The 25,099-nt window shown below is 41.2% G+C and overlaps 1 protein-coding gene across 2 annotated transcripts in view; it reads right to left on the reverse strand.

Moving 5' to 3' along the window:
* Window positions 1-18,705, reverse strand: part of Pde8b (phosphodiesterase 8B) — an 88,857-nt gene extending 70,152 nt beyond the window's left edge. For both annotated transcript variants that reach the window (XM_042690912.1, XM_042690911.1), the window contains exons 1-2: window positions 18,646-18,705; window positions 2,703-2,893 (exon numbers count right to left, since the gene is read on the reverse strand). In XM_042690912.1, coding sequence (XP_042546846.1) covers window positions 2,703-2,893; window positions 18,646-18,672 — 218 coding nt within the window. In that variant the 5' untranslated portion in view covers window positions 18,673-18,705. The remainder of the gene's footprint in view (window positions 1-2,702; window positions 2,894-18,645) is intronic.
* Between the last annotated feature and the right edge of the window lie 6,394 nt (window positions 18,706-25,099).

Consider the following 25,099-nt stretch of genomic DNA (forward strand, 5'->3'; position numbering starts at 1 on the left):
TGTAGTTTCTGGGATGGGTTGTTGTTGTTGTCGCTGTTATGATTATTGCCGTGAATTCGTTTTTCTGGCATTTCTGCTCCTCTCCATGTTAATATGTTTACCTTTGGCTCCCCTAGGGATGGCAGCTCCTATTGCTTCTCTTCCACTCCAACAATTCCTGACCTTTCCCCAAAATTGTATGTTCTCTATGTCATGCTCTTTGACACCTGTGTGGCCAGTATACTCAGAAAAATGGTCAGCTGCTGTCTTCCTAGGAAGTGAAGTTTCCCTCCCAGGTAAATGATATTTAAGTGAGCAACTTCGAAGAAGATACTTTAAATCACAGTGGACTAGGAGTTTTGGGTCAGCCTCCCTCCAATGCTGGCATAGATTATGTCCCATTGAGCCATCCCACAGAGCAGGTCTAAATTTGTTTTATACTTAGGAACCAACTAGATGGATACACAGCATACATATCCATTTGTACCAAATGAAAAACAAATGACAGTGTTTTAGAGGCATTCCACTGATCACTAGAAAATATTGCAGAGTCCCCACCTTCCTCTGGCCTCTTTTACCCCAGTGAGGTATCATAGGTACACTGCTGGGCCACATTCTAAAGGATGAGTCCTAGGCAAGAGGTCAAAGTAGGAATAAACATAACTGGGCCAGAGCATATATTCTCTTGGTTTCTTTTGGAATTAGCTTGTTTTTTGAGTTGCTTCCTGCTGTTTTCCTCTTCCAGCTCATTCCTCCCAAAGAAATGTGGCAAGAGGCACCTAGGCTACTTCTTGAGGAGAAGACTAAGGGAGATCTGGAGATGGATGGGTCTGGATCAAGCATGATAAGAGAAGATCCAGTCTAGCTCAAAAGCCAAGGACTGTGGCCATGGATGACAATACAGGATACACATCTGCTAGGAGCATGTCCGCTGCATCCCCTCCCCTCCCCTCCACACACACCCTACCCCTCAACATCTCCTTAGGGAATATTTGCTGGTGGTCAATCATCCAAGAAACTGGCCACTTGTTAATTCTTTTTTTTTTGGGGGGGGGGGTCTGGTCGTGGGGCCTGAAATCTGGGCATAGGCGCTGTCCCTCAGCTCTTCAGCTCAAGGCTAGTGCTCTACCTCTTGAGCCACAGCACCACTTCTGGCTTTTTTTTCTTTTTGTTTATGTGGTGCTGAGGAATCGAACCCAGGGCCTCATACATGCAAGGCAAGTGCTCTACCACTGAGCCACCTTCCCAGCCCCCCCATATATTTTAAAATGTAGAGATTCTCCATTGTCTTTGTGTGCAGCAAAGATAGAGGTGCATTTGTTAGGAAACAAAACAATACCTTTTTATATTCAAAGAAAATATAAGGCTAATCTGCTAAACTTAGCTTTTGATTGCATTAAAACTTTCTTCCTATCGTTTTTCTCTTTATAATGCAAGCTTATCTTAAATCTATTACAAAGCCACATAAGAAAATGAAGGCCAGGAAATATAGGTTTACTTAGTTATAAAAGATCAGATTCTTCCCTAAAAATAACAAAATACATTTCTTTTTTAAGATATTAATGAAATTTATACTTCATTTTCTTTCTTTTTGTACTTGTCCTGGGTTTGATACCAGGATCTGGGTAATGTTTTCGAACTTTTTGTAATCACTCAATTTTTAATGTTATTATAGAGGGGATGTAAGGAGGGGTTACAGTTGCATGTCAGGTCATGGGTGCATTTCTTTTAGTATCCAAAATACATTTCTTAATGCTAAAAAAATAGCATTCAAATATATTATGTGTGTAAGCATTATTAAATAGGAAATTTCTATGAAAATTAAGTTCTGAGATCATTAAACACTTAAAATAGGTTTCTTAGAAAAAAGTCTTCTTCGGGAAAATGCAAATGTCTGTGATTAAAAAAAATCTTAGTCCATTAATTTATTGTCAGTGTACTAAAGGTTCTAAGAATCCATTTCTCTACTTCTTGCTTTCATTTGCTAATATTTAAGAAAATCCCAGCTCCATATGTAAGTGGACTCTGTCCTGGCCTAGCATTTAATTAGTGACCTCTTCCCACCTAACGTTAAAGCATTCCACTTCCGCTAAACGGCTCAGTTCATCCCTTGCTAACTCTGACTGTGTATTTATTTATGAACAGGCATGTGTTTGCTCCCCAAAGTGCAAGCATTGCTGTAATCAAGCCCTGGGAAGACTGATGACTTGCCGCAAAGTGGCTGCCTTCCCTCCCCCTGAGTCTGGGAAGCCTGCCGCAGGATCTACCCATCTGTGACACGCACAGAAAAATTTATCGTTCACACATTTCTGATGTTCACTTTGGGACAGAATAATGAAGTTTAAAATATCTGCTTTAAATCCAAACCATATCTGTATAATGAAAACTTCATTTTAATGATGCTTTTTAGACATAATACTTGGGATGGGAATGGGGAGTATCCCAAAATTTTAGGGGAGCAGTCCAGCTCTCTCTCTCTCTCTCTCTTTATCTCTCTCTCTCTCTCTCTCTCACACACACACACACACACACACACAGAAAAATCAGTGTAACTCAAATGGGAAGATGTGAGGTATCCACAGGAAGGAGCTACAGCTTTCATTGCAGAAACATGAACCTGCTTCTCAGCGGAGTCCGCACACATTGAAGAAACATTTAGGTATGAAAGCAATCTGTAAGAGAAGTTCGCTGTAAACTGTTGGGTGGGTTTCACAGGACGTTACCTGCACACTGCTTCCGCATCAAAGTAACGAGTTTTCCTGTGATCAATCACAATAATTTCATGGTGTTTATCCAGAAAGCATTCAAGAGCTGACTCTGGAGTCCGAGCAATGTTGCATCTGTATCCGGCTCTGTCGCAGGCCCACCAGAAGCCATCACTCTGACTATCTTCCTTGGCAAAGACTAGCAAAACCTGAAACACAAAGAATATAGCATCTACACAGAAATTCCCATCTAGTTTACAAGGGGCTCTGAAAGGAAGCTGCCTAGGGCCAAACCCAGCTCCTCCAACAGTTCCAGTGCTAAGTCATAGTTCTCTGGTTAAGTCATTCTATGTCCTGGGCCTAGTTTCTCTGCTGCGAGATATACTCAGAGCCATGCCTTATAAACTGGAGCTGAAAATTGAATGACTGGATACAATAGGACTCAGTCAAGCTGGTGAGAGCAGTCGTAGGCTACAATCCAAGTTTTCTTAATTTCCAATTAGCTTTGTTTTTTAAATAAGATAAGCAGTACAATTGTTAAAAGGACACAAATTGCAGATTAGGTGATGATTCACATATGCATGCATTTGTTTTCAGTGCATGTGGTAGTTGCCTGAGTCCCTGGAGGCTGTCTCTGAACCGATACAAAGGCACAGGAAAGAACCACCAAAAAATAAAAAAAGTGATCATGACATGTGAGAACTAAATTGAGGACTATTGGATCCTTATCACTAAACAGTACAGCTCTACCCTGACCCCTTGGGCCCAGGAACGCCAGTTTTTCTGCTGGCCAGGCCAGAGTCAGGCTTAACACAACCACCTGGATTATTCACTTACTTACATGATCTTCTCCACTAGAGAAGACTTGCTAGTCCTGTTCCCTGCCACACCCTGTGTCCAATACCAGGCTGGCAGTTGTGAGCCACTCAGTAAAATATTTATGACTGAAAAAATGTATATAACTACTCGTAGGATTTTGTGAGAACAATATAAGAGGACTTGTTTTTAAGAAAAGGTTATGTGAGAAAAATTGTCTTTTCTATCCAAGTGTGTGTGTTGCTTAAAAATTCCTGCTTTGGCCTGATGGCTTAGCTCTTGTTAAGAAAAAAAAAGAACTGCTTTTTCCCCCAAGATAGAATTAAAATACACCGCATAAGACAAACCTCATATTGTTCAAGAAATAGCAGAGGGTGCAGGTATATGTTGAGATTACATGGAAACTGTTCATCTTATTTCAAAGTTACCTTATGTAAATACATCTTACCAGATACAAACTAGCCAATCATGAGCAGACTGTGAACCTGACCTCAGCCAATCTGAGCAGAGGAGCAGGACCTGTTGCATTAGGGATAAATAGGGGAGTAGCCTGCCCATTTTGTGTGCTTGCTTGCCACATTTTTGGCTGATGGTTCACCCTTCTGCCTTGCTGAAACAATTCTTTATTTTCTACCTGTCTATTATTGTGACTCCAATGTTTCTTGGAAAGGATATTTATAACAGTTGTGCTATGTAGCTCAGGTTGTTTTCAAACTCTCAATCTTCCTGCTTCAGCCTCTTGAGTAGCTGGAATTAGGGGCATGCACCACTGTGAGGGCCTTGCTATTAGTAAAGGTAAGACAACAGATCCCATTGGTTAACATTTAATCACCTCCAGATATAGATAAAGCATTTAATATTCTTTAGTATCCACTTGTGATTTAAAATATCACACTCTTGGGAAAAATAGAGCCATTATTTAACATACATTTCCTAAAAGCTTACTTTGTGCCAGGCACTATTTTTAATTGCTTATGCTATGTACTAGAACAACATTGAGATTCTTAATTTGTCCTAGTCAAAGGGCAAACAAACATAGGTATATTAAGTAAGGAGATTATGTAGAATGCAAGTGGTAAGGGCAATATAAAAGAAGTGGGCAGTAGCTACAGCAATAAGACAAGATGGGGACATAAAAGGGATCCAAATAGGGAAAGATGAAGTCAAACTCTCCCTCTTTGCAGATGACATGATCTTGTATTTAAAGACTCCACTCCCAAATTACTTAAGCTGATTCAAAGTAGCAAAGTAGCAGGGTATAAAATTAACCCTCAAAAATCAATGGCTTTTCTGTATGCCAACAATGAGAAATCAGGAAAGCAACTCCATTTGTAATAGCCCCACAAAAAATAAAATACCTAGGAATTAAATAAAGAAGTGAAAGACCTCTATGATGAAAACTTTAAAAACCTGAAAAAGGAAATCAAACCAGAACTTAGAAAGTGGAAAAACCTCCCATGCTCCTGGATTGGATGGATCAAAATCATGAAAACGGCAATACTTCCCAAGGCTATCTACAAATTCAATGCGATTCAATACCTATCAATATTCCAACTTCATGCTTTAAGGAAATAGAAGAGGCAATCCCAAAATTCATATGGAACAATAAAAGACCCCGAATAGCAAAACCGATCCTTAACAGAAAGAACAGTGCTGGAGGAATATCAATATCAAATCTCAAACTCTACTACGAAGCCATAGTAATCAAAACAGCTTGGTACTGGCACAAGAACAGACCTCAGGACCAATGGAATAGAATTGAAAACCCAGAAATCAACCCACAGACCTATAGCCATCTAATCTTCGATAAGGGAGCTAAAAAAATAGAATGGAAGAAAGACAGCCTCTTCAGTAAATGGTGCTGGCAAAATTGGTTAATTACTTGTAGAAAACTAAAGCTAGATCCTTATATATCACCCTGCACCAGAATCAACTCCAAATGGATCAAAGACCTTGGAGTCAAAACAGACACTCTGAAAACATTACAGGATGGAATAGGAGAAACCCTAGGTCTCTTTGGCACAGGCTGAAATTTTCTTAATAAAGATTCAGAAACACAAAAAACTCAAAGAAAGGTTGGACAAATAAGATTGCATGAAATTGCAGAGCTTCTGCATGGCAAAGGACATAGCTAGCAAGATCAACAGAAAGCCCCACGGATTGGGAGAAGATCTTCACTAGCCATATAACGGACAAGAGTCTCATATCTAAAATATACCTGGAACTCAAAAAATTAAATCCCCCAACAACAAATCCTCAAAGAAACAACTGCCCAATAAATAAGTGGGCTAAAGACTTAAAGAGAAACTTCTCTGAAGAAGAAAGAAGGATGGCCAATAGACACATGAAGAAATGCTCAACCTCTCTAGCCAGAAAAGAAATGCAAATCAAAACAACATTGAGATACCACCTCACCCCAGTTAGAATGGCTATAATCAAGAACTCTAATAACAACAGGGAATGTGGACAGAAGGGAACCTTACTGCATTGTTGGTGGGAGTGTAAACTTGTTCAATCACTTTGGAAAGCAGTATGGAGGTTCCTCAAAAGACTCCACATAGAGCTCCCCTATGACCCAGCAATCCTACTTTTGGGCATTTACCCAAATGATCACAAACAAGACCACACTAAAGTTACCAGCACAACTATGTTTATTGCACCATTACTTACCATAGCTAAGATATGGAACCAACCCAGATGCCCCTCACTGGAATTCTATGCCTTCATCAAAAAGAATGACATTGCCCCATTTATTAGGAAATGGAAAGGCATGGAAAAAATTATATTAAGTGAAGTTAGCCAGGCCCAACAAAACATAGGTCCCACGATTTCCCTTATTTGCAATAACTAGTATATGTCTGAGTCAAGCAGAAAAGGTCAGATAAGTTGATGTTAGGTGAAAGAACCCCAAGATAAGTATTCAAATGTTTTTTCTTTCATGCAATTGTTTCTAACGTATTTATAAGATGATTTCTTTGTTGCTTTGTATGTCCCTCCCCCACTGTATAACCCCTGCTTTCACTGTATTTGATGTTGGTATAATTTGTGGAGGGGAAGGGCAAAAACAAATTGTTTAAATAGGGATACAGGTGGACCCATTGCAACAACGAGATGTACAAGTCGTTATATTGAAAAACGAACTTTGGCGGGGGGGGGGGGAATTGGGGGGAAGGCAGGGGGTCAGATGGGAAGGGATGGGAAAGGGAAACAAAGGAGGAGGCAACAATGCTTGATAAGAAATGTGCTCATTATCTTGCCCATGTAATTGTAACCCCTCTGTATGGTATTTTCACACACACACACACACACACACACAAAGCAGTGGGCAGTGAGGACAGGAGCAAGGCTCCTGGAAACAGGAGATAGGCAATGAGTTGACATTTGGAGGAAAAGTATTCCTGGCTGAGCTCTGGAACCCAAGGGAACCAGAATTGTGCTGGAGAGAAAAGAAGATAGGGAGGGCAAGTAGATGGAGGGCTAGATAATGGTCAGGCATTGTGCATCATTTTGAAGACAACTGTACTTCACAGGGAAATGTGTAAGATGGACTCAAGGCAAGAAGTATCAATCATGTCTTTTTAATTTTTATGTTTCTGATGCTTTGACTAGTAGGGCTTTGTTGATCTGGAGTGTCAGCTGTTGATAGGATTTACTAATTCCTAGTGATAAAAACAACTGTATTGGGAGTGGGGCCCAGTGGCTTATGCCTATAATACTAGCTATTCAGGAGGCTGAGATCTGAGAACTGAGGTTCAAAGCCAGCCTGGACAGGAAAGTCCATGAGACTCTTATCTCCTCCAATAAAACACACACACACACACACACACACACACACACACACACACACACACACACACACACAAGTAGAACAGGACTATGGCTCAGGTGGTAGAGTGCTAGCTTTGAACATAAAAACTAAGGAAAAGCACCCATGTCTTGAGTTTAAGCTCTAGTACCAGCACAAAAATGCAATTGTTTTGGGAGCTTGGCTTTCATCTGTGTAGCAAATCTCCACAGTCCATGCTCCAACCACCTTTACTGTTCTCATAGACTCAGGACTGGGCCACTTAACCATCCCTGGGCCAGGTAACAGACAACTAGAACTATCCCTATGTCCCACCCTAAAATTAACCAAAGTAACTAGTCCTTAACCTGATTATCCTACCTGCTCATTCTTTCCCACAGAAACCACAGTAAAAATTCCACCTGAAGTTCCCTGAAGCACTGACTCCGGTGTTTTCCTATAGTCTGTGATTTGCCTTTTCCTCTTGGAAACCAGAACAATTATTTTCAACAGCAATTGTCCTCTGATCTATTGGCCTACCATACCTAAAGAACAATAAAATTTATGTTTTTCTTCTGTGCCAGTACTGGGGCTTGAGGTCAGGGCTTCATATTCTCAAGTGGCTTTTTTTGCTCAAGGTTTGTGCTCTGCCACTTAAGCCATACATCCAGTTCCCGTTTTTTTGTTGACGAATTGAAGGTAAGTGTCTCACATTTTTTTTAAAAATCAGACTGTCTTCAAACAGAAATCCTGAGTTCTCAGGCTCCTGAGGAGTTAGGAGGAAAGGCATGAGCTACCAGAGCCCAGCTTAAAATCTATACTGCAAAACAGAAAATTTTGTACTATAAAGGCATTTATTATAAGCCCAGAAACTTGAAAGGGATATAAGGATTGTAGTATGAGGACAGCCTGAGCATAAGTTAGCCAGACCTATCTCAAAAATAATCTAGGCACGGTGATGTGTGCCTGTTACCCCAGCTGCTTGAGAGGAGAAGAATCATGATCCAAGGTAGACCCAAGCAGGAACACAAAATCCCCTCTGGAAACTAAACTAAAAAGTCAAAGGGCTTGGGGATATGGCTTAAAGGGTAGAGTGCTTTGCAAGACTCTACGTTCTGTCCCCAGTATTGCCAAAACATAAATGCATGCATACATACATGCATGCATGCACACACACACACATACATACACAATGCATGCACACACACATGCATGTATATACATACATGCACACATACACACACATGCATGCATACATATACATGCACACATATATACATACATGCATACATGCACGCATACATATATACATACATGCATGCATGCAGGCAGGCAAGCATTTATTAGAGAATTTCTTTGAGTATTTAAAATTCTTTCCATTTATAAAACATTGATTAGAAAAACTACTTTTTGATTATTTAAGAACTAAGCAAAGTGAAAATCTATAGGAATAAAAATATACATTTGAGAATAAAACACTGTAATAATCACTTCAATTATTTAGTAATCATTTAAAAATGCCTAGCCGTGAAAAATTATACCTTCTCCAGGAAAGTAGAGGATCCAATTGGCCAGTACCGGACTCTTTCTATGGCTCCCAGATCACAGTCAAGTAAAGATACTCTGTTTCCAGGATTTAGATTTCGAGGGAGACTGAGGAGTGGGCCCATACCCATTAGAGAAGAGATGCTGAAGGAAGCACTGCAAACTCAGAGGAGGCCCACCACTACCCTTCCCAAGACAGGGCTGTTCAACTTGTTCTTAGATTCTGGGAGAAAGAATGTACTATCTTTGTAATACATTTCTCAATTATTTATTTATTTACTTGCATAGGGGAGCTGTTACTTGCAACAAAACAACAACAATAAAAAAAGTAAGCAATGAAGTTTCTCTTCAGATTTAGTGTTCTTTGTATGTATAAAATCTCTCTCTTAGAGATTAATCTATTTGTAGTTATAATCTCTTTTTAGGCTATTTGTTAGTACCTATTGGCCATCTACTAAGGCAAATCTCTTTATTAATTCTGAAAAATAGTTTTCCAAGTAGAACAGAAACCTACTAGAAATTATTTTAAAAGGAGGCAGGGGAGGGAAGCTAAGAATGAAACAGAAGAGGTGAACTTAACCCAAGTATATTATACACATGTAAGAAAACATCACAACGAAACCCCCTTTGCACAACATATACTAATGAAAATTATAAATAAATATTTATATAAACTTTAAAGGCATATAACTGAACTTGATGTAGAAAGAAGGAAAAAAAGCTGCCATTGTGCCTGCTTTTCTAAATAGTAGCTTGACATTTATTCCAAGACTTATTGATGACCTATTATGCAACAGGTAGAGTTAGTATTAAAGGTGACAGAGATGGCCATAAGCCAACATTTAGTCCTGGCATCCCAGGAGGAGAGCCATAAGAAGTGCACTGGTAAGTGGTGACCATGGGCAGAGCATGGACAAAGGTCCAGCCTAGGAGAACAAGCAGAAGAATATCATCAATCTCACTGCACATTCATCCCAGCAAAACAGCAAGAGACAAACAGTGGGTTTGAGGGTGGGGGAGGGACTACAGCAAGTACAAAGCCCTGAGTTCAAACCTCAGTAATGAAGAAAAAAAAAAACAGATCTGGGCTGAAGCCTGGAACAATGAGGAAATGTCTTCTTTTTCTGGAGCTGACTTGGGCCAACTTGGGCTTTGTCCAGTGTCAAAGTACAACTATTGGCAGTCTTCCTCTACATGGTCAAATCAGATCACAAAAATAACCACACCGAGTGATCTGAATTAATAAAGGTAAAAGCTAGGATTGTCTCATGACCATTAAGGGTTTCTGTCAAAATACTGTAAACCTTTTAGTATTGGTTACAAACATATTGGAAAAAATATTTTCAAAGTAAAACAAATATTTATACAAGCCCACTGTAATTGCAGACATTATAAATTTAAAATATTTTATTTCTTTTTTTTTAAACTTCTGGAGTAGTTTGCAAAGTGCTTTCCCATCTGCAAACCATATAAATTATGGCCAGAAGGAGCATCTCTCTGCCTTGGTGAAATGTTATCTTCTCAACTTTGGATCTGCTTCCAACACGTTGCCCCTCTGCGCTTCTGGTGTCAGACAGTGCTCCTGAGCTTCCTTTAATGGGTGTGACTGGTTTTGCTGGCCATACTTCCTCTGTGGCATTCTGATGTTTCATGTCCCAACCACTGTCCAAAAGCTGTATTCAACAAGCCCAGTGGATCCTGGTCCTGAGTCTCTGAAAGGCAGTGTCAGCTTTCCCATAAGCCACTGGGTCTAATTACATTCAATTTGATTCTCACTTACAACATCATCTCTTTTCACTTCTTTGCTGCATGTCATTGGCTCATTCCCCTCTCAAGGATCTCTTTTTGTACAAAACTGTGTGGGGTTATCATTGAGAGACAGGAAGCAACACAAATACACACTTTGCCAGCTGTACTTGAGCTGAATACCAAATAGGCAGCAGATAATTATGGAGGTTTTGAAAAAAGTGTCATGGATGGCCACTGATCATGCTACATAGTTGTTATTACAGAGTAATTTGTATGTGAGGAGCTAGCAGCGAAGTTTATACTTTGTGCCATTATTCATAGTTAAAACACTCATGTAGGTAATGAGTGTCACTGCGGGCCTGGCATTTTTAATGGTAAAAATCAGTGAATTTGGAAGGGATACCTCACTGCTTTTCAAAGACTTCAAACTGTGAGGAAGAGGCCTATCTCCAAAAGAACTTTGCGGCATTCTTCTTGGAGGCACAAAATTTGTCTATCATCCTGAGCTAGAATGAAGAAACAAGGGCTGGTCCAGGGCTGGATGAGAGAATGAGTGAGAGTGGCTGCTGGGAGAGGTTTCAAAGGGGAAGCATAAGACTGTGGGTTGTGGCAGTGTCCACAGCAGGCACTACAACCTGCAGGGCTTCTAAGAGCCCAAGGGACTCTGGGAATAATCCATCCAACCACCAGCTCATAGATGAGGACAGTAACTTCTCCAAGCAAAGCAGCTGTAGGGCTGCAGGCTGCACCTTCGCAGACTTCCTTCATCTATCTGTCCCTAGACCTGCTTCGTGTCACTTACCTCAAGGGAAATCCTTCTAATCATTTCTTTCACAAGTTTTGTCTAGAAAAAGCTGGGATTTTTTTTGTGTGTGTGAATAGCAAAAATGCTGTTTTTGATAGCTAACTTCAAATGAAACTATTTTCTCTTGGGAAGACTATGAGAGGGATGAAAACAAAACTAACTTTTCCTTAACTCAAAGAAGACAAGTACATGTATTAGTCATTAGTGTTCTTTCTGAATAAGGGTCTACCATGACTCCAAATGGTCTCTCAACATGGATCTGCTGGGAAGCATTTTTAGAATACTTGATCTTAAGCCAACACCTGGTAACAAGCATCTCCTAGAGCAGACCACACACATAGTCCATGCAAGTTTCCTCCACATAACACTAAATGATTAGCTAGTATGATCAGAGGAGGGGCCAATTCCAGTGTAAAACAATTCCTAGGTGGGAATTCCTCTTAAATGTATTTAGGAAAGTGATGTTACCAAGAGCTATAGTTTGATGAGACCTTTCTATTGGCCAGCCTTTGAACCTAAAGTACCTGTGATATACCCACTCAATAATCCCTCAGTAACTGTAGAGGTGGCTACTGTCCTCATACTACAAACAGGAACAGAGGCTTGAGTGATTAAGAGACATCTGGGTATATGGCCACACATATAACAGGATGTGAACTGAGGCCAGACTGACCCCAGTCTGGATGGAGTAAGCAGAAGACACAACCTGGTAGTAGTAGAAAGTACAGACTGGAAGGGAAATGCTGCTGAAGTGAGTGACCTTTCTGTACCTCTCCAGCACTCCATTCTCCTCTCCAGTGCGCATTTTACTTAATGTGAGATGACCAGATTCGCATGCAGCCATATGATCCCCAATACATAATGTCCCCAAAACTAATGACCCCACAAAATTCCATACAAAATGGAAGAATAATTTTGAAAAAAGGTGCCTTGCTTAGGAAAAATAGTTTAGGCCACCTCTGTGGATGCAGTTCCCAGCTCATCGGAAAGCCTGGCGAGAAGGAGTGAAGACAGGACTGTAAGCATAAACGAATGTATCCAAGCACTGATAAAGGCCACTTAATTTTCAGACAGCATTCTGTGAATAGGAATTTACTGCCTCATAATAGTTCCCTTAGTTTTTTATTTTCTTGCCAAGACTGGAAAATCTGACTTTCTCTGAGTCACATACACTCACCCAGGATAGATGTGCCGCAGAGTATCACACTGCTCTTCCAGTTCATTCCACACCTCCCTGTGCTCAGCCAGCTCCATGTGGGGCATGCTTGGCCCTCTGTTCCACATCCCTGTTTCCCCTGTGAACTCAGCAATGCACTCTCCAAAGCAACCACATCCTGAAACAGTCTTATCAAGCCATTTCCTCCCAAGCCCTTAGGGCTCTTGGCTGATGTAACTAATTAATATTTTTGGCATTCCAGTGAAGTAACAGAATAGATATTTTTCTCCAAGGGGGAAAAAATACAACAAAAGTGAAAGCATCAGGACATGGTTTGATTTTTCTAAGGCATTTGCTTGGTCAGTAGCAGAAGCACAAAAATACATGAGTAGCCATCAATGTCCCTAAAGTTAAGAGTGTTATGAATAATGAAATCCACTTCTCAGACCTCTGCGTGTGCCATATCCCTAACCCTGAAGCCCTTAGCATGGAGCCTTTCGCATAGTAGGTCCTCAGTAGATTCGTGGGGGGAGGGGCGCATGCGTGCATATGTGTGTGTGAGATTCATGTATGTGTGTGTAGATTCGTGTGTATATAGACATATGTGTGTATATAGACATATGTAGATTCGTGTGTGTGAGAGAGATGCATGTGAGTGTGTGTGTATGTGTGCGTGCGTGTGTGCCCCAGTCCTAGAGCTTGAACTTTAACTCAGAGCCTGAATGCTGTCTCTGGGCTTTTTTTTTTCTTCAAGACAATCTTACTACTTGCATCACAGCTCCACTTCCAGCTTTTTGGTGGTTAACTGGAGATAAGAGTCTCAAAGACTTTCTTGCCCTGGCTGGCTTCAAACTATGACCCTCAGATCTCAGTTTCCTGAGTAGGATTACCGGCATGAGCCACAGCAGCCAGCCTCAGTAGATTCTTATTGAATGGATCAATTAGTCCAACTATGTTTTAATGACAGACACCAATCAATACAGGCATCTTGGGTTCTAAGTTGAACTTCTTGGGTTTTTTTTCCCCAAGGAATCTTTGTTTAAAATAATTTTTATTGTGATTAAATGATTACATAAATTTCACAAATTTCCCAGTATTGTGAGTGATAGTTAAAGTCACAAACATACTCTAATCTTCATGAGGCAAATTGTCATTATCATGGTCTATAAAGTTTGTGAATTCTCTGAGCTTTGACAGTACAGCTATTTCTTCCACATCGGGTGATACGTACATTTCTTTCATTTTGCTTAGTGCTAGCTGTTCCCTCTTTCCCTCTCATTCTCTCCTTCCCATCGCTGCCCTTGAGTTTCTTAGTTTGTTTTCGTCAATGTCCACTGCAGCTGATGGGCCCCTCTGTTGTATGTTTTCCCTTTCCCTCTGATTCTGTGTCCTCCTCCTAGCTTCCTTCAGATGTGCACGCACACACACACACACACACACACACACACACACACACACACACACACACACACCATAAATGTGGTGAACAACATGGGTCATTTAGTAATGATACGATAAGATAAGTGGAGGTCCTTTTTTTCTCCAGTCCTGTTTACTTTGTCATATCTCCTTGCATTTTGGATTTAACATCTACATATCAGGGAGGCCATGTACTTTTGTCTCTTTGCTCTTGGCTTACCTCACGCAAAATGATTTCTTCTAGTTTCATCCATTTCCCTGCAAATGACATTATTTTGTCCTTTCTAATGGCTGCATAATATTCCATTGTATATAGGTAACACAATTTTTGGATCTATCAATCTGTAGTGGGGCATCTGGGTTGTTTCCATATCTTGGCTATTGTGAACAGTACTGCAATGAACATGGAGGGGCATATGTCCTTGTATCCTGTTCCTGTTGCTCAGGGTAGATGCCTAGGAGTGGTATGGCTGGGTCATAGGGGAGGTCTATATTTAGCTTTCTGAGGTACCTCCAGACTGCTTTCCAAAGTGGTTGTATTAGTGTACATTCCCACCAGCAGTGCAATAGGGTTCCTCTTTCTCCGCATCCCTTCCAGCATTTGTCATTGGCTGACTTTAGGATGTGGGCCATTCTGACTGGGGTAAGGTGGTATCTCCGGGTTGTTTTATTTGCATCTCCTTTACAGTCAGGGATGTTGAACATTTCCTCATGTGTTTCTTTGCCATTTTTATCTCTTCTTCTGGGAAGTCTCTCTTAGTTCCCTTGCCCATTTAGTAATTGGTTTGTTAGGTTTGGGAGGGATTAGTTTCTTGAGTTCCCTGTATCTACTGGATATTAGCCCCTTATCTGATATATTGCTGGCAAATATTTTTTGCCAATTAGCTGGCTGTCTTTCTAGTTTGGTTACTAAATCTTTAGCTGTGCAGGAACTTTTTATTTTAATGTAGTCCCATTTATCGAGTCTCTCTCCAATTTGTTGTGACCCTGGGACTCTGTTCAGGAAGTTCCTGCCTGTGTCTATAAGTTCAAGTGTCTTTCCTACTCTGTCCTGCAGTAGTTTCAGAGTTTCAGGTTTGGTTAAGGTCTTTAATCCATTTTGAGTTGATGTTAGTGCATGGTGACAGGCTGGGGTCCACTTTTAGTTTTCCGCATGGGGCCGCCCAGTTTTCTCAGCATCAATAGTTGAAGAGGCTATGCTTCTTCCACTGTATGTCTTTGGCTCCTTTGTCAAATACCAGCTGACTGTAAGCATGTGGTTTTATTTCTTCCAAGGAATCTTTTAATTAATTATTCTATCACTAAGAAAAGGACTCTACCACTTTCTTAGCTGTCATTTGGGTCCAAATTCATGCAATGTAAACCAGGCATGGTATGTAGCAACACAGGCATTCTAGACCTTCCTTGTGTTGGTAGGTTTAATATTCATTTTATTATTATGTTAAAAATAATTGTATATAATTATTTTATATACAAAATCATATACAAAGCCAAAAATATTTTTGTGTTTCAATATATCAAATATAATAAATTCAAAACTACATTTCCATTAGAGGAAAGTGAAGCTTTTAACAATATTTAAATCCTGCAAAGGACTACATCATGTTTGAAAGGACAGAAAATACAGAATAACTTGGAATAGTTTTATAAAATCTAGATGCTTAGTATGTGTAATATATGCAAGTATGCAGTATAAAATATAAAATCAAATCAAAATGAAAAAGTATGCTCATCGAAAGCCAGAGTTATGAAATGAATAAAAACCTGGGATTGGGAGACAAAGGACTTTGTTATAAATATATGTGAAGAATTTCTTTTAAAGACTTAAAAAAATTAACCCAATTAAACAAATGGAAACCAGGCAGAGTGACTCATCTGAATGTAATCCCAGCTACTTGGCAGTCAGATAGAAAAAGTAGGGTCAAAGACTAGTCCAGGCAAAAAAGCTAGTGAGATTCTCTCAAAATGACAAGTCAGTCAGTCATGGTGATGCACACCTGTAGGCTCAGCTGTGCAGAAGGCATAGGTAAAAATATCACAATCCAAGGCTAGCCTGGACAAAAAGCTTGAAACTTACTTGAAAAATAACAAGAAGAAAAATGGGTTGGTCAAACAATAGGCACTTGCCTAGCAAGTACAAAGTCCTGAGTTCAAAACACTTGTTCCATTACAAAAATGATGAATGGGTTTAACCAAATACTTCACAAGTCTTTAAGAATTTATAATAATCTATGAAAGGTCTGTGAGAGCTTATACATCAGTTCAGTGAAGCTGCAGTCATCAGATAAAGCAAGATAATCTTGAAAGATGAGAATAAAAATGGGGAACTCACACTTCACAATTTTCAAACTGCAAATGCTATAGTGGTTAAAGCTGTGTGGTACTGACATAAAGAGAGATGTAAAAACCAGTGGAAGAGAGCTGAGAATCTATCAAAGTCTCACATTCATGGATTTTAACAAAGGTGTCAGGATGACTCAATGCAGAAATGTGCATGAGTGTGTGTGTGTGGGGGGGGGGGGTAACAAATGTTACAGGGACAATTCATTATTCCATACAAATAAATGAAGGCAGATCCCTACCTATAAAAGAGAACTCAGAGTAACTCAGAAAATTAAGTGTAAAAGCTAAAATTATAGTGCATTCAGAAGCGAACAAAGAACTAAATCTTGGTGACTCTAGATTAAGCAATGGGTTCTTTGATATGACATCAAATGACACTGAATGAAGAGAATAAATTTCAGAATGATGCAACAATGAAGTATTTGGGGAAAGGGCTCAGGGATAAGCGACGTGTTCAACAGTAACTACAGTCTTTTACTTTTTTTTCTTTTGCAGTGCCAGGGACTAAACTCGGGGCTTTGAACATGCTAAGTAAGTGTTCTACCATTGAACTATGTCTACAGTCCTTAGATTTTTATGACAAACTCTCAATTTGTGATCTATTCTGGCTTCAAACTTGTGATAGTTCTGGCCCCTACCTCCAGAGTGCTGGGATTACAGGCATGAGCCAATATATACCCAGCTGCAATCTTTGTTTCTGAAAAGGAAAAAAAATTACCTCTCCCAAATGAATAGGGCTAATATTAATATTTAATGAAAGTGAGTGTACACATATACCTTTATAAATATTTGAAATATTTCACAACTTGACAACTTACATTTTTTAAAGTATGAGACAACCTTAGCATAAGCATTCATTGCCAGTATAGCACAGGCCCAAATGTAGGTAAATGAGATTGTTTGTTTGAAAACTACATTAGCTACCCCCCTCCTGCCATCCCCTCCACCCCTCCGCTACCCCTCTCCCCTTCCCCTACTCCCCGGGCAAGTACTATGAAAACTGCTTTGTGAATAAATATCTGGTATCAGTGCCTTTACTTGTCATTGCCTTTACCCAAAACTGGAGTATGAAATACATGCCCTCAGAATGACTACTGGAATTTTCCACTTGTTTGTATTCTATACAAATAGTTGTAGCTTATTTTTTTCTCTCCTTCTCTCCCTGCTCCTAGATTTATTTTCATCAAATTTTCCCAAGCTAAATCTCTCCTTTCTGTTTTTTTCCTTTGCCTAGCATCGTATTTCCTTCCTTCTCAAACAACTCTGAAGCTTTATTGTCTTTTTCCATTTGCTCCTAACTTGCACTGTGCACCTTCTTAGCTTGTTTCCACCAGCATCCCTACACTTGTCTACTTATCTATGGGTTCACTCCTGAGCCCAGGGTGAGCTGCCAGGTGCTGGCAAGCTACATTGGTTATAAAGAGGAGGGAGATTCATTATTTAGGATAAAGAAGCTGACTTATATACTGAGGGGAAATTTTCAGTTATTTAAATAGGCAGAAGCTCCTTTTGTACATGTTTCTCTGGAAGTTGAATAAGTTGTGAGAAAAATAAGAGTTGTGGTGATCGTTAGAGTCAGGCCATTCCCACAGGTGGCTGGGCCTTCTGTCAGGGACCCCCTGCCTCTGTATCATGGAGCCCGGTAAGTAGGCTGCTTGGCCTGAAAGAGAACCTTTCATTTTCTCCTCTCCTTCTCTCCTCTCTTCTCTCCTCCTATTCTCTCCTCTCCTCTTCTCCCAGCCCCTGCCCTCTCCACTCCTCCCCTCTCTTCTTTTCTCTCATCTCTTCTTCACTTCTCCTCTCCACTGCTCTCTTCTCCGCAAGCAACTAATATAGCACATGATGTTTCTTGAGCACATTGCCTTGCAGACTGTGTTCTAGGCACTCAAGGCTTTCACTTCACTGACAAGTGAGAAAGGCATTATGATCTCCATTTTTTAGCAGGATAATGGGACATAGGAGAGGGACAATACATAAAAGCTCATACAGCAGAGCCTCCCAGCTACAGCTCATGGCAAAGCCCCTTACTCTAACACATTCTGTTCCTGCATGTAAAAAGAAGTGGGACAGTCTAGTTTTGGGTGGAAGAGTGATTCTTCCTCACAAGCCGTCATGCAAACTATTCTTCATGTCTATACTCAAAACGGGGTGATGTCATCAAGAATACAATTTGGGTCTTCCAATGTGATATTAATAAAAACAAACCATTGAAAACACACACCATGCATCCACAGGTGTGAGAGGGCAAGGGCGGCTATCTGCTCTTGCAGCAGAAAGTTCTCAACATTGTCCTCATCTCCATGTGCCCTGACAATAAAGCCCCTACTGGGGAACAGAAGCATACCTGGATAGGGTCCTGTGTCAGTCTCATGGGTCCGATGCGTACCTCTGCAGAAGATACCTGCTAAAGAAAGAACAGCACATGAGAAGGGCCAACTCTTAAACGATATAAATCGACAAATCCTTCCTTACATTGTGCCACTCAGTAGACGCTAGATAGAAAGTACCAACTTATTGACATGGAGATGGGTTATAAACTATCATGAGTTATAGAAGAATATATAGTCAGGTGCTGGTGGCTCATGCCTATCACCCTAGCTCTTCAGGAGGATGAGATCTGAGGACTGCAGTTCAAAGCCAGACAGGTAAGGAAAGTGTGAGACTCATATCTCCAATTAACCAGCAAAAGCCAGAAGTAGAGCTGTGGCCCAAGTGATAGAGCACTATACTTGAGCACAAAGGCTCAAGGACAGCCCGCAGACCCTGAGTTCAAGCCCGAAGACCAACACACACACACACACACACACACACACACACACACACACACACACACGAAATATATACATTCATTTATTTAAAAATATCTGGAAGGACATATTCCATAATTGCCAAGTGGCAGGACTTGCAGTTATTCCTACATTATTTTCATGATACATATTTAGTACTCTATAATATAGGCAAGCACACTTTACAGGAGAACACGATTCCATACCTTCTATGTCCTAGGAACTACTGTTATTATTATGACTATTTATTCGGAAATTTAAAATGGAGTAGGAATTTCCTCAACCTTAGAGGTTTCAACATATCTGTGGTTTAATGGCTGTTCTATATTTAGATCTTATTTCTCTTATCTTCATGGCTTAGTACAGTCATTTCCTCAAATGAATGTAATAAAAAGCACCATGACCATAAGAGGTTAGACTCCTCCTCGGTGCTCCTGGAGTGAGCCTGAGGCTTTTAGGTGCTCAGTGGCTCATTCCATCTTTGCTCAAGGTAGAGCAAATATTTGGCTTTACTTTTAATTACTTGGTTTGGATTTCTAAAAATTAATTTTCTTTAGACTACCTTGGCTGAAGGTCTTGGCCTTATCTCCATGGGTTCCATTTTGTTTTTTCTGTAAGCTGTTGATCCTGCACGAGCTCCCTGTCAGTCTGAGGGAGCACTGTCAAGAGCATCAGAGACACTGCAATGTCAGGGCCCCAGGAGGCCTTATCCATCAAAAGGACAAGCCCCAAAAGTCAGAGTTGCTATAAATTACATTGTGAAAGACTAAACATTTTCCTTCCTCCTATTCTCATGCTTCACTCCAGGCTCCTATGGTGACCTGCCCACCAGAAGTGCCTCCACTCGTTCTTCTTTGTCTGGATTCTTCATCTACATCCCATGGCTAGGTAAAAGAATAAAACTGGGAATCTGAGGGCCTGGGCATCTCCCCCAGGCCTGGGCCTTTCATTTTGGGCAGCAACTCTGAGACTTAAAACCCTACAGAGGTACTGAGGAGGGGAAAGCCCTTTCTCCCTTGCTACAGGAGGTCATCTCCATGCCCACGGGCCTTTGCATGTCAGGTGAAAATGACATGCAAAACATGACATGCTAGAGTTGAGCACATACCTCTCTCACATTCCTTTTCACTGAGAAAATTAGCAAGTAAGTATCCTGCTGCGGGGCCCATGCAGACAGTAGCAGTCTGGTGCCCAGCCCAGGAATGACAGCAAGTACAACCTATCCTTGGTCCCCTCCTGTGTCACATCCCATCGCCCAGTGTCCTGCCAGCCTCACTTGGCTCCACCCACAAGGTGTATGTTATGTGAAACAGAGGTGCTCCTTAGAAACAGCCCAGTTGTTGAGAGGTCAAGAGACTGAGGGGAAGGCACTTGCAGACAGACAAAGCTGCACACAAAAACAATGGCAATTCACCCCTACCTGACAAGTTGCCCATAACCATTATGCATGGGAAGTGGTGATACAGTTGGCCTTCCTCAGAGGCAGGACTTAGTAGTCTAAACCCTAGGAGAATTATCTGATGACTGCCCACTCCCTGAGCAGCACTGTCCCACGCATTGTGCTTAGCACTTTCATGCTGGTGATCTTAGCAGGAAGTAGGCAATACTACTGAAGGACAGTGGAGAGCTTTAAAAGATACACTCAAGCTAGAAGATCCTGTTTTCCTGTCTAAAGGCTTTTTCTCACAGCCATAACCATCCCCTGCATACATCCAGTACTTTAACTTTTGCCTGACACAACTCAGTAGAAAGCAGAGCTATGAGTCTGAGAAGGCAGAGCCAGAGCCTTCTCCCAGCCCCTGCCTCTCTTGTCTCTACCTGTCCCTTACCTATCTCCTCCCAGCCACACCTCATTGTGCCCCTCCCAATGCTGTCACTCCACCTTTACCTCCAGCTTAGGTGCCTTAGTTTATTGGCTCTTCTAATCATGACCCACACTTGCATCATGTCTCTTGACTTGTCTTTTCCCTCTTGATCCATGACTCCCAGTTACCCAACTTGGATTCTATGCCAACAGAACCCATGAGGCTATCTTGGCTGGCTCTGCAGGCCAGTCCAGGCAGTGGCCAGCAGAGGAAACCTAAAGCAAGCAGACTCACAGACAGCAGTTTACGGGCTGTGCCTGAAGCAGAGGAATCCTGATGCCCTTACTCCACCAATTCCTCCCACACTATTTGTCCACAGACATCCATATGGCCAAGCCAAGGCTCTCTACTTCAAAGAGCAAACTGAGCAGGTTGTACAGGTCCTCAATTAGTGTATGAGCTCTGTTTCCAAGAAGTGAATATTTTTGCCAGGGACAGAGTAACAAAAAAGTGGGGGTGGTAATAATAGAAAACAAAATTCTATGCTCAGGAAGAGGGAGAAAATGGAACCATAGTGTAGAGATGGTTCTGAGCCACTGCAACCACAGAAGTTTTCCCAATAGCCTAATGAGGAAGGGTTGCTTATCAACATACAGGTTTAACCACATCATACATTTTTAGTGTGTCTAATATGTATGTACACACAGGCATGTGTACATATCATGCATGTGCATGATAGATATCATATGTGTATAGGTATATACATATATGGATATATGCATATATATATATATATATATATATATATATACATATGCATGTAAGCAGATTACCATCTCACCTGCACATACAACACTTGCTGGGGGTTGAGAAAGAGTCCTGTTTTGTAGTGTATACTGATTCTTGTGGTATAAACATTTTCACCATGGCTGATCTCAAGCTAGCAATGTAGCTAGACTATGTTAAAATAAAAAGATATTCTCTGACTATACAATTGAGAATAAATCTTTTTATTCAGGGAGGGTCTACATACAACAAACTCCTTCAGTCATTGTTGATTGGCAAATGTTTATTGCTTGCTTTTCCTCGAGAGTTCAGCTGGATATAGAGTTCTGGTTGGGATACAGTTTACTTTGAAGACTATGAACTTGAGAGAAAGGAGAAAATTCTGATTTGGGAGGTAGGAAGATCTACTATACCTGTTCCTCATCATGAAGGCAGACAGATGGTGAAGAATAGGAAGACAAAGAGAGTGGGTTAGAGGAGAGGATTGTAGACATATTGAAAAGCCCAAGCAAAGATAGGAAGGCAGGAAAACAAAGGTGTTTACAGGGAAGAAAAGAAGTAGACAGAGAGGTTGGATGATAGTGTATAAAAATGAAGACTGAGTGGGTTGAGGACAGATCCTTGATTCTGGAGAAAAGCTTCCTTATTCTATAAGCACCATTCATCACAATATAGGTTTTAAAGAAAAGATTAACATAATGAGATCTGAGAAAAAATAAACATTTGGTTTACCTACTTTCAAAATAAAGAACAGAGATTTAGCCAAAATGAAAACAAAAAGAAACAACAACAACAAGCGAACAAAAATCCTCCAGTGAGTAGAAGCTATACATATTACAAAGATCAAGAAACAAATTACAAGACCAATAGACAAAGCTTGCTTTTCTGTTAATTGGTAGAACTTCAAAGTACAGCTGAACCGGCGCAGAACACAGGCAATGAGAGACAAAACTGTGAGAGAAAACAAGACAGTTCATTGGCTCCTTCACTTATGTTATCACACTCTAAAGGTGATTTCCACATCCTTGGTGGTTTCTGCTTCCAGAATCTTGCTAAATAACTTGGCATCCAGTGTTATGGCTATCATCCGACCAGAGGGAAACTGCGATTCAAGAAGGAAAGTAGAAAGCCCTTCCCCACCTTCTAGGCTCAGTGGCCTGCTCATCCTGCCAGGGTCTCTTGTGATGCCCTCCACCCCTGAGGATGTTCAGCCCCTCCTCATGCCTCACCCAAGGCAGAAGCAGTGACTTTCCCTCCTCAGTGCACCTCCTGTCCTTCAGAGCACTTACTTATCTAGGCAAGATTGTGTTTCTTCAGGACATACACTATGTCTTTCACCATTTAATCCCTTGTCTCTAGAAGGCACTCAGCAAATACTTTGTGGAATTGCACTGAGTTGCTTAAGACCCCCCAGATGTTCAGTATCACAGTCAGGATTGAGACTTTAGTCTTTTACCTCCCAGGGCGCTGCTCTTCCATGATGCTCCAGAATGTAGAGTTTTATTCTTACGGTACCACCCGCTGTCTCCTGGTAAGGCTTTCTGGACTCTATCCTGATTCTGCAAAATAGATGATCTAATACCTGGAGATCTTTGCTTCCATCCTGATAGTCTGTTAACAGGGCTGCCATCAGCAGTGAGAAAGAAGATTTTGTGTGTGTGTGTGTGTGTGTGTGTGTGTGTGTGTGTGTGTGTGTGTGTGTGTGTGTGTGTGTGTGTGTGTGTGTGTGTGTAGTACATGTGGGGTTTCATATCTTCTACCCTCCAAAACCCAACTCAGAATCTGCACAGCTTCTCCTTTGAAATCCCTTCCTCCCACCATCGAAGCTCCTCAGTGTCTGCACACAGCACTTTCCTTCCCGCCCCTTCCCATCATACACTGAGCTTAAGATTCATAAGGGATGTCTGCAGTGAAAATAATTTCTCACTCACAAAAGGGACTAGCTATGGGTATGGGAACAAGCATTATTCAAGTGCTCTTAACCTCCTCTGCCTGTTCCTCTTTTGTTTCTGATTTTAAAATAGGATTTAATCATCTCAAGATGTCCCCTGTCTATCCCCTATTCTCAGGCCAACTTATTCCTTTATCCTTCTGAGCTCAAGGTAAATGGAGGTTACATTTGCCTTCTGCCTTTTGGATAGACCCCACCGACCCTTTGGCTTCTACCCAGAAAGGTCCTAGCACTGCAGCATCTGGATAAGCACACAGTGAGGCTGCATGGCTCTGACGGGTCTGCCCCAAACTAAGAACCCCATCTCACCTCATGGACCCTGCTCCAGCAACTGTGCTTAGCACTCTCACAACACTCTACTTCCTTCTGTCCCCTCAGCCATTGCCTACTGGTTGACTCTGCCTTCTTTATGGTTTTCTTCTTGGCCCTTCCCTGGCTTTGATCTAGCCACTCTTCAGCACTTCCCAGTATTTCTGTCAGTCTAAATCTTTCAAGGCCTAAGAGGTCAGTGGGCATCTCAAAAGCCCCTTCCCATCTCAACTTCTACCTTTGACCTAGATGTCTGTGACTACTTGAAACAATCTGAGGAATTTCTAAAATATGCCAGTGCCTGGACCAACTCCATACAGAGTCAGAGTCTCCGAGGGTGGGGTCTAGACGTCAACACTATTTAAATCTCCATGAGTGCAGAAGGTTAAGGGCCACTAGTCTATTTCTTGAGCAGACATCTGTTTCATGTTCAGTCATGGCCCCTCACACAGACTATTATAGATATATAATTCAACATTAGGGCAGGCACTGTGCAATGAGACAAGGTGCTATATTTGAAGCCTCTCAGTAAACACATTGTTCCTCTGAAATTTAGTAAAACAACATCCTAGAAAATTGGGCTGCTATTTCTTGGCCCATGCTCAAGATGAGTAACTGCTTGGTGCCTACACCCCCAGAAGTAGCTGATGAATAGCTCACATACATACATAATACATTCCCTCATGGAATGGTTGTAACAATTCCATAAGGGAATCCCGTGCCCCTCTGCATAGATAAAGAAACCAACACTATACACAGGGTAAGAAGTTTGCCCAAGCACATGGCACTGAGCTTAAAGCTCAGGTCTCCCTTACTGGGAAAGGTATGCTCTTATTTATGTATGTGCTTATATCTCAGTTTGTTCTAGAGAGGTCTTCAGCTGGTATACTAAGGCAGGTAACAGTGAGTAAGAGTTTTAGAATGGCTTATAAAATAAGACTTTTAAGATGTGGTTGACAAGTGATGAGCATGTGAACGGTGGAGCTAGTAGGGAGGTCAGTGTATATGATGTCTGCCTCCCATGCACACGCCTGGAAGCAGTGGGCTCCCAGTCTACACAGTCCAGCCACCAGGGCAAGGATGGAGGTGACAGCCCAGGACACACCATGCACTAGACAAAGCGATGCATGTCTCAACACCACATCTCACACTGGCCCTCGC

The sequence above is a fragment of the Dipodomys spectabilis genome, unplaced genomic scaffold (assembly GCF_019054845.1).
Source record: "Dipodomys spectabilis isolate Male_0828 unplaced genomic scaffold, ASM1905484v1 ptg000140l, whole genome shotgun sequence".
NCBI classification, from domain to species: Eukaryota; Metazoa; Chordata; class Mammalia; order Rodentia; family Heteromyidae; genus Dipodomys; species Dipodomys spectabilis.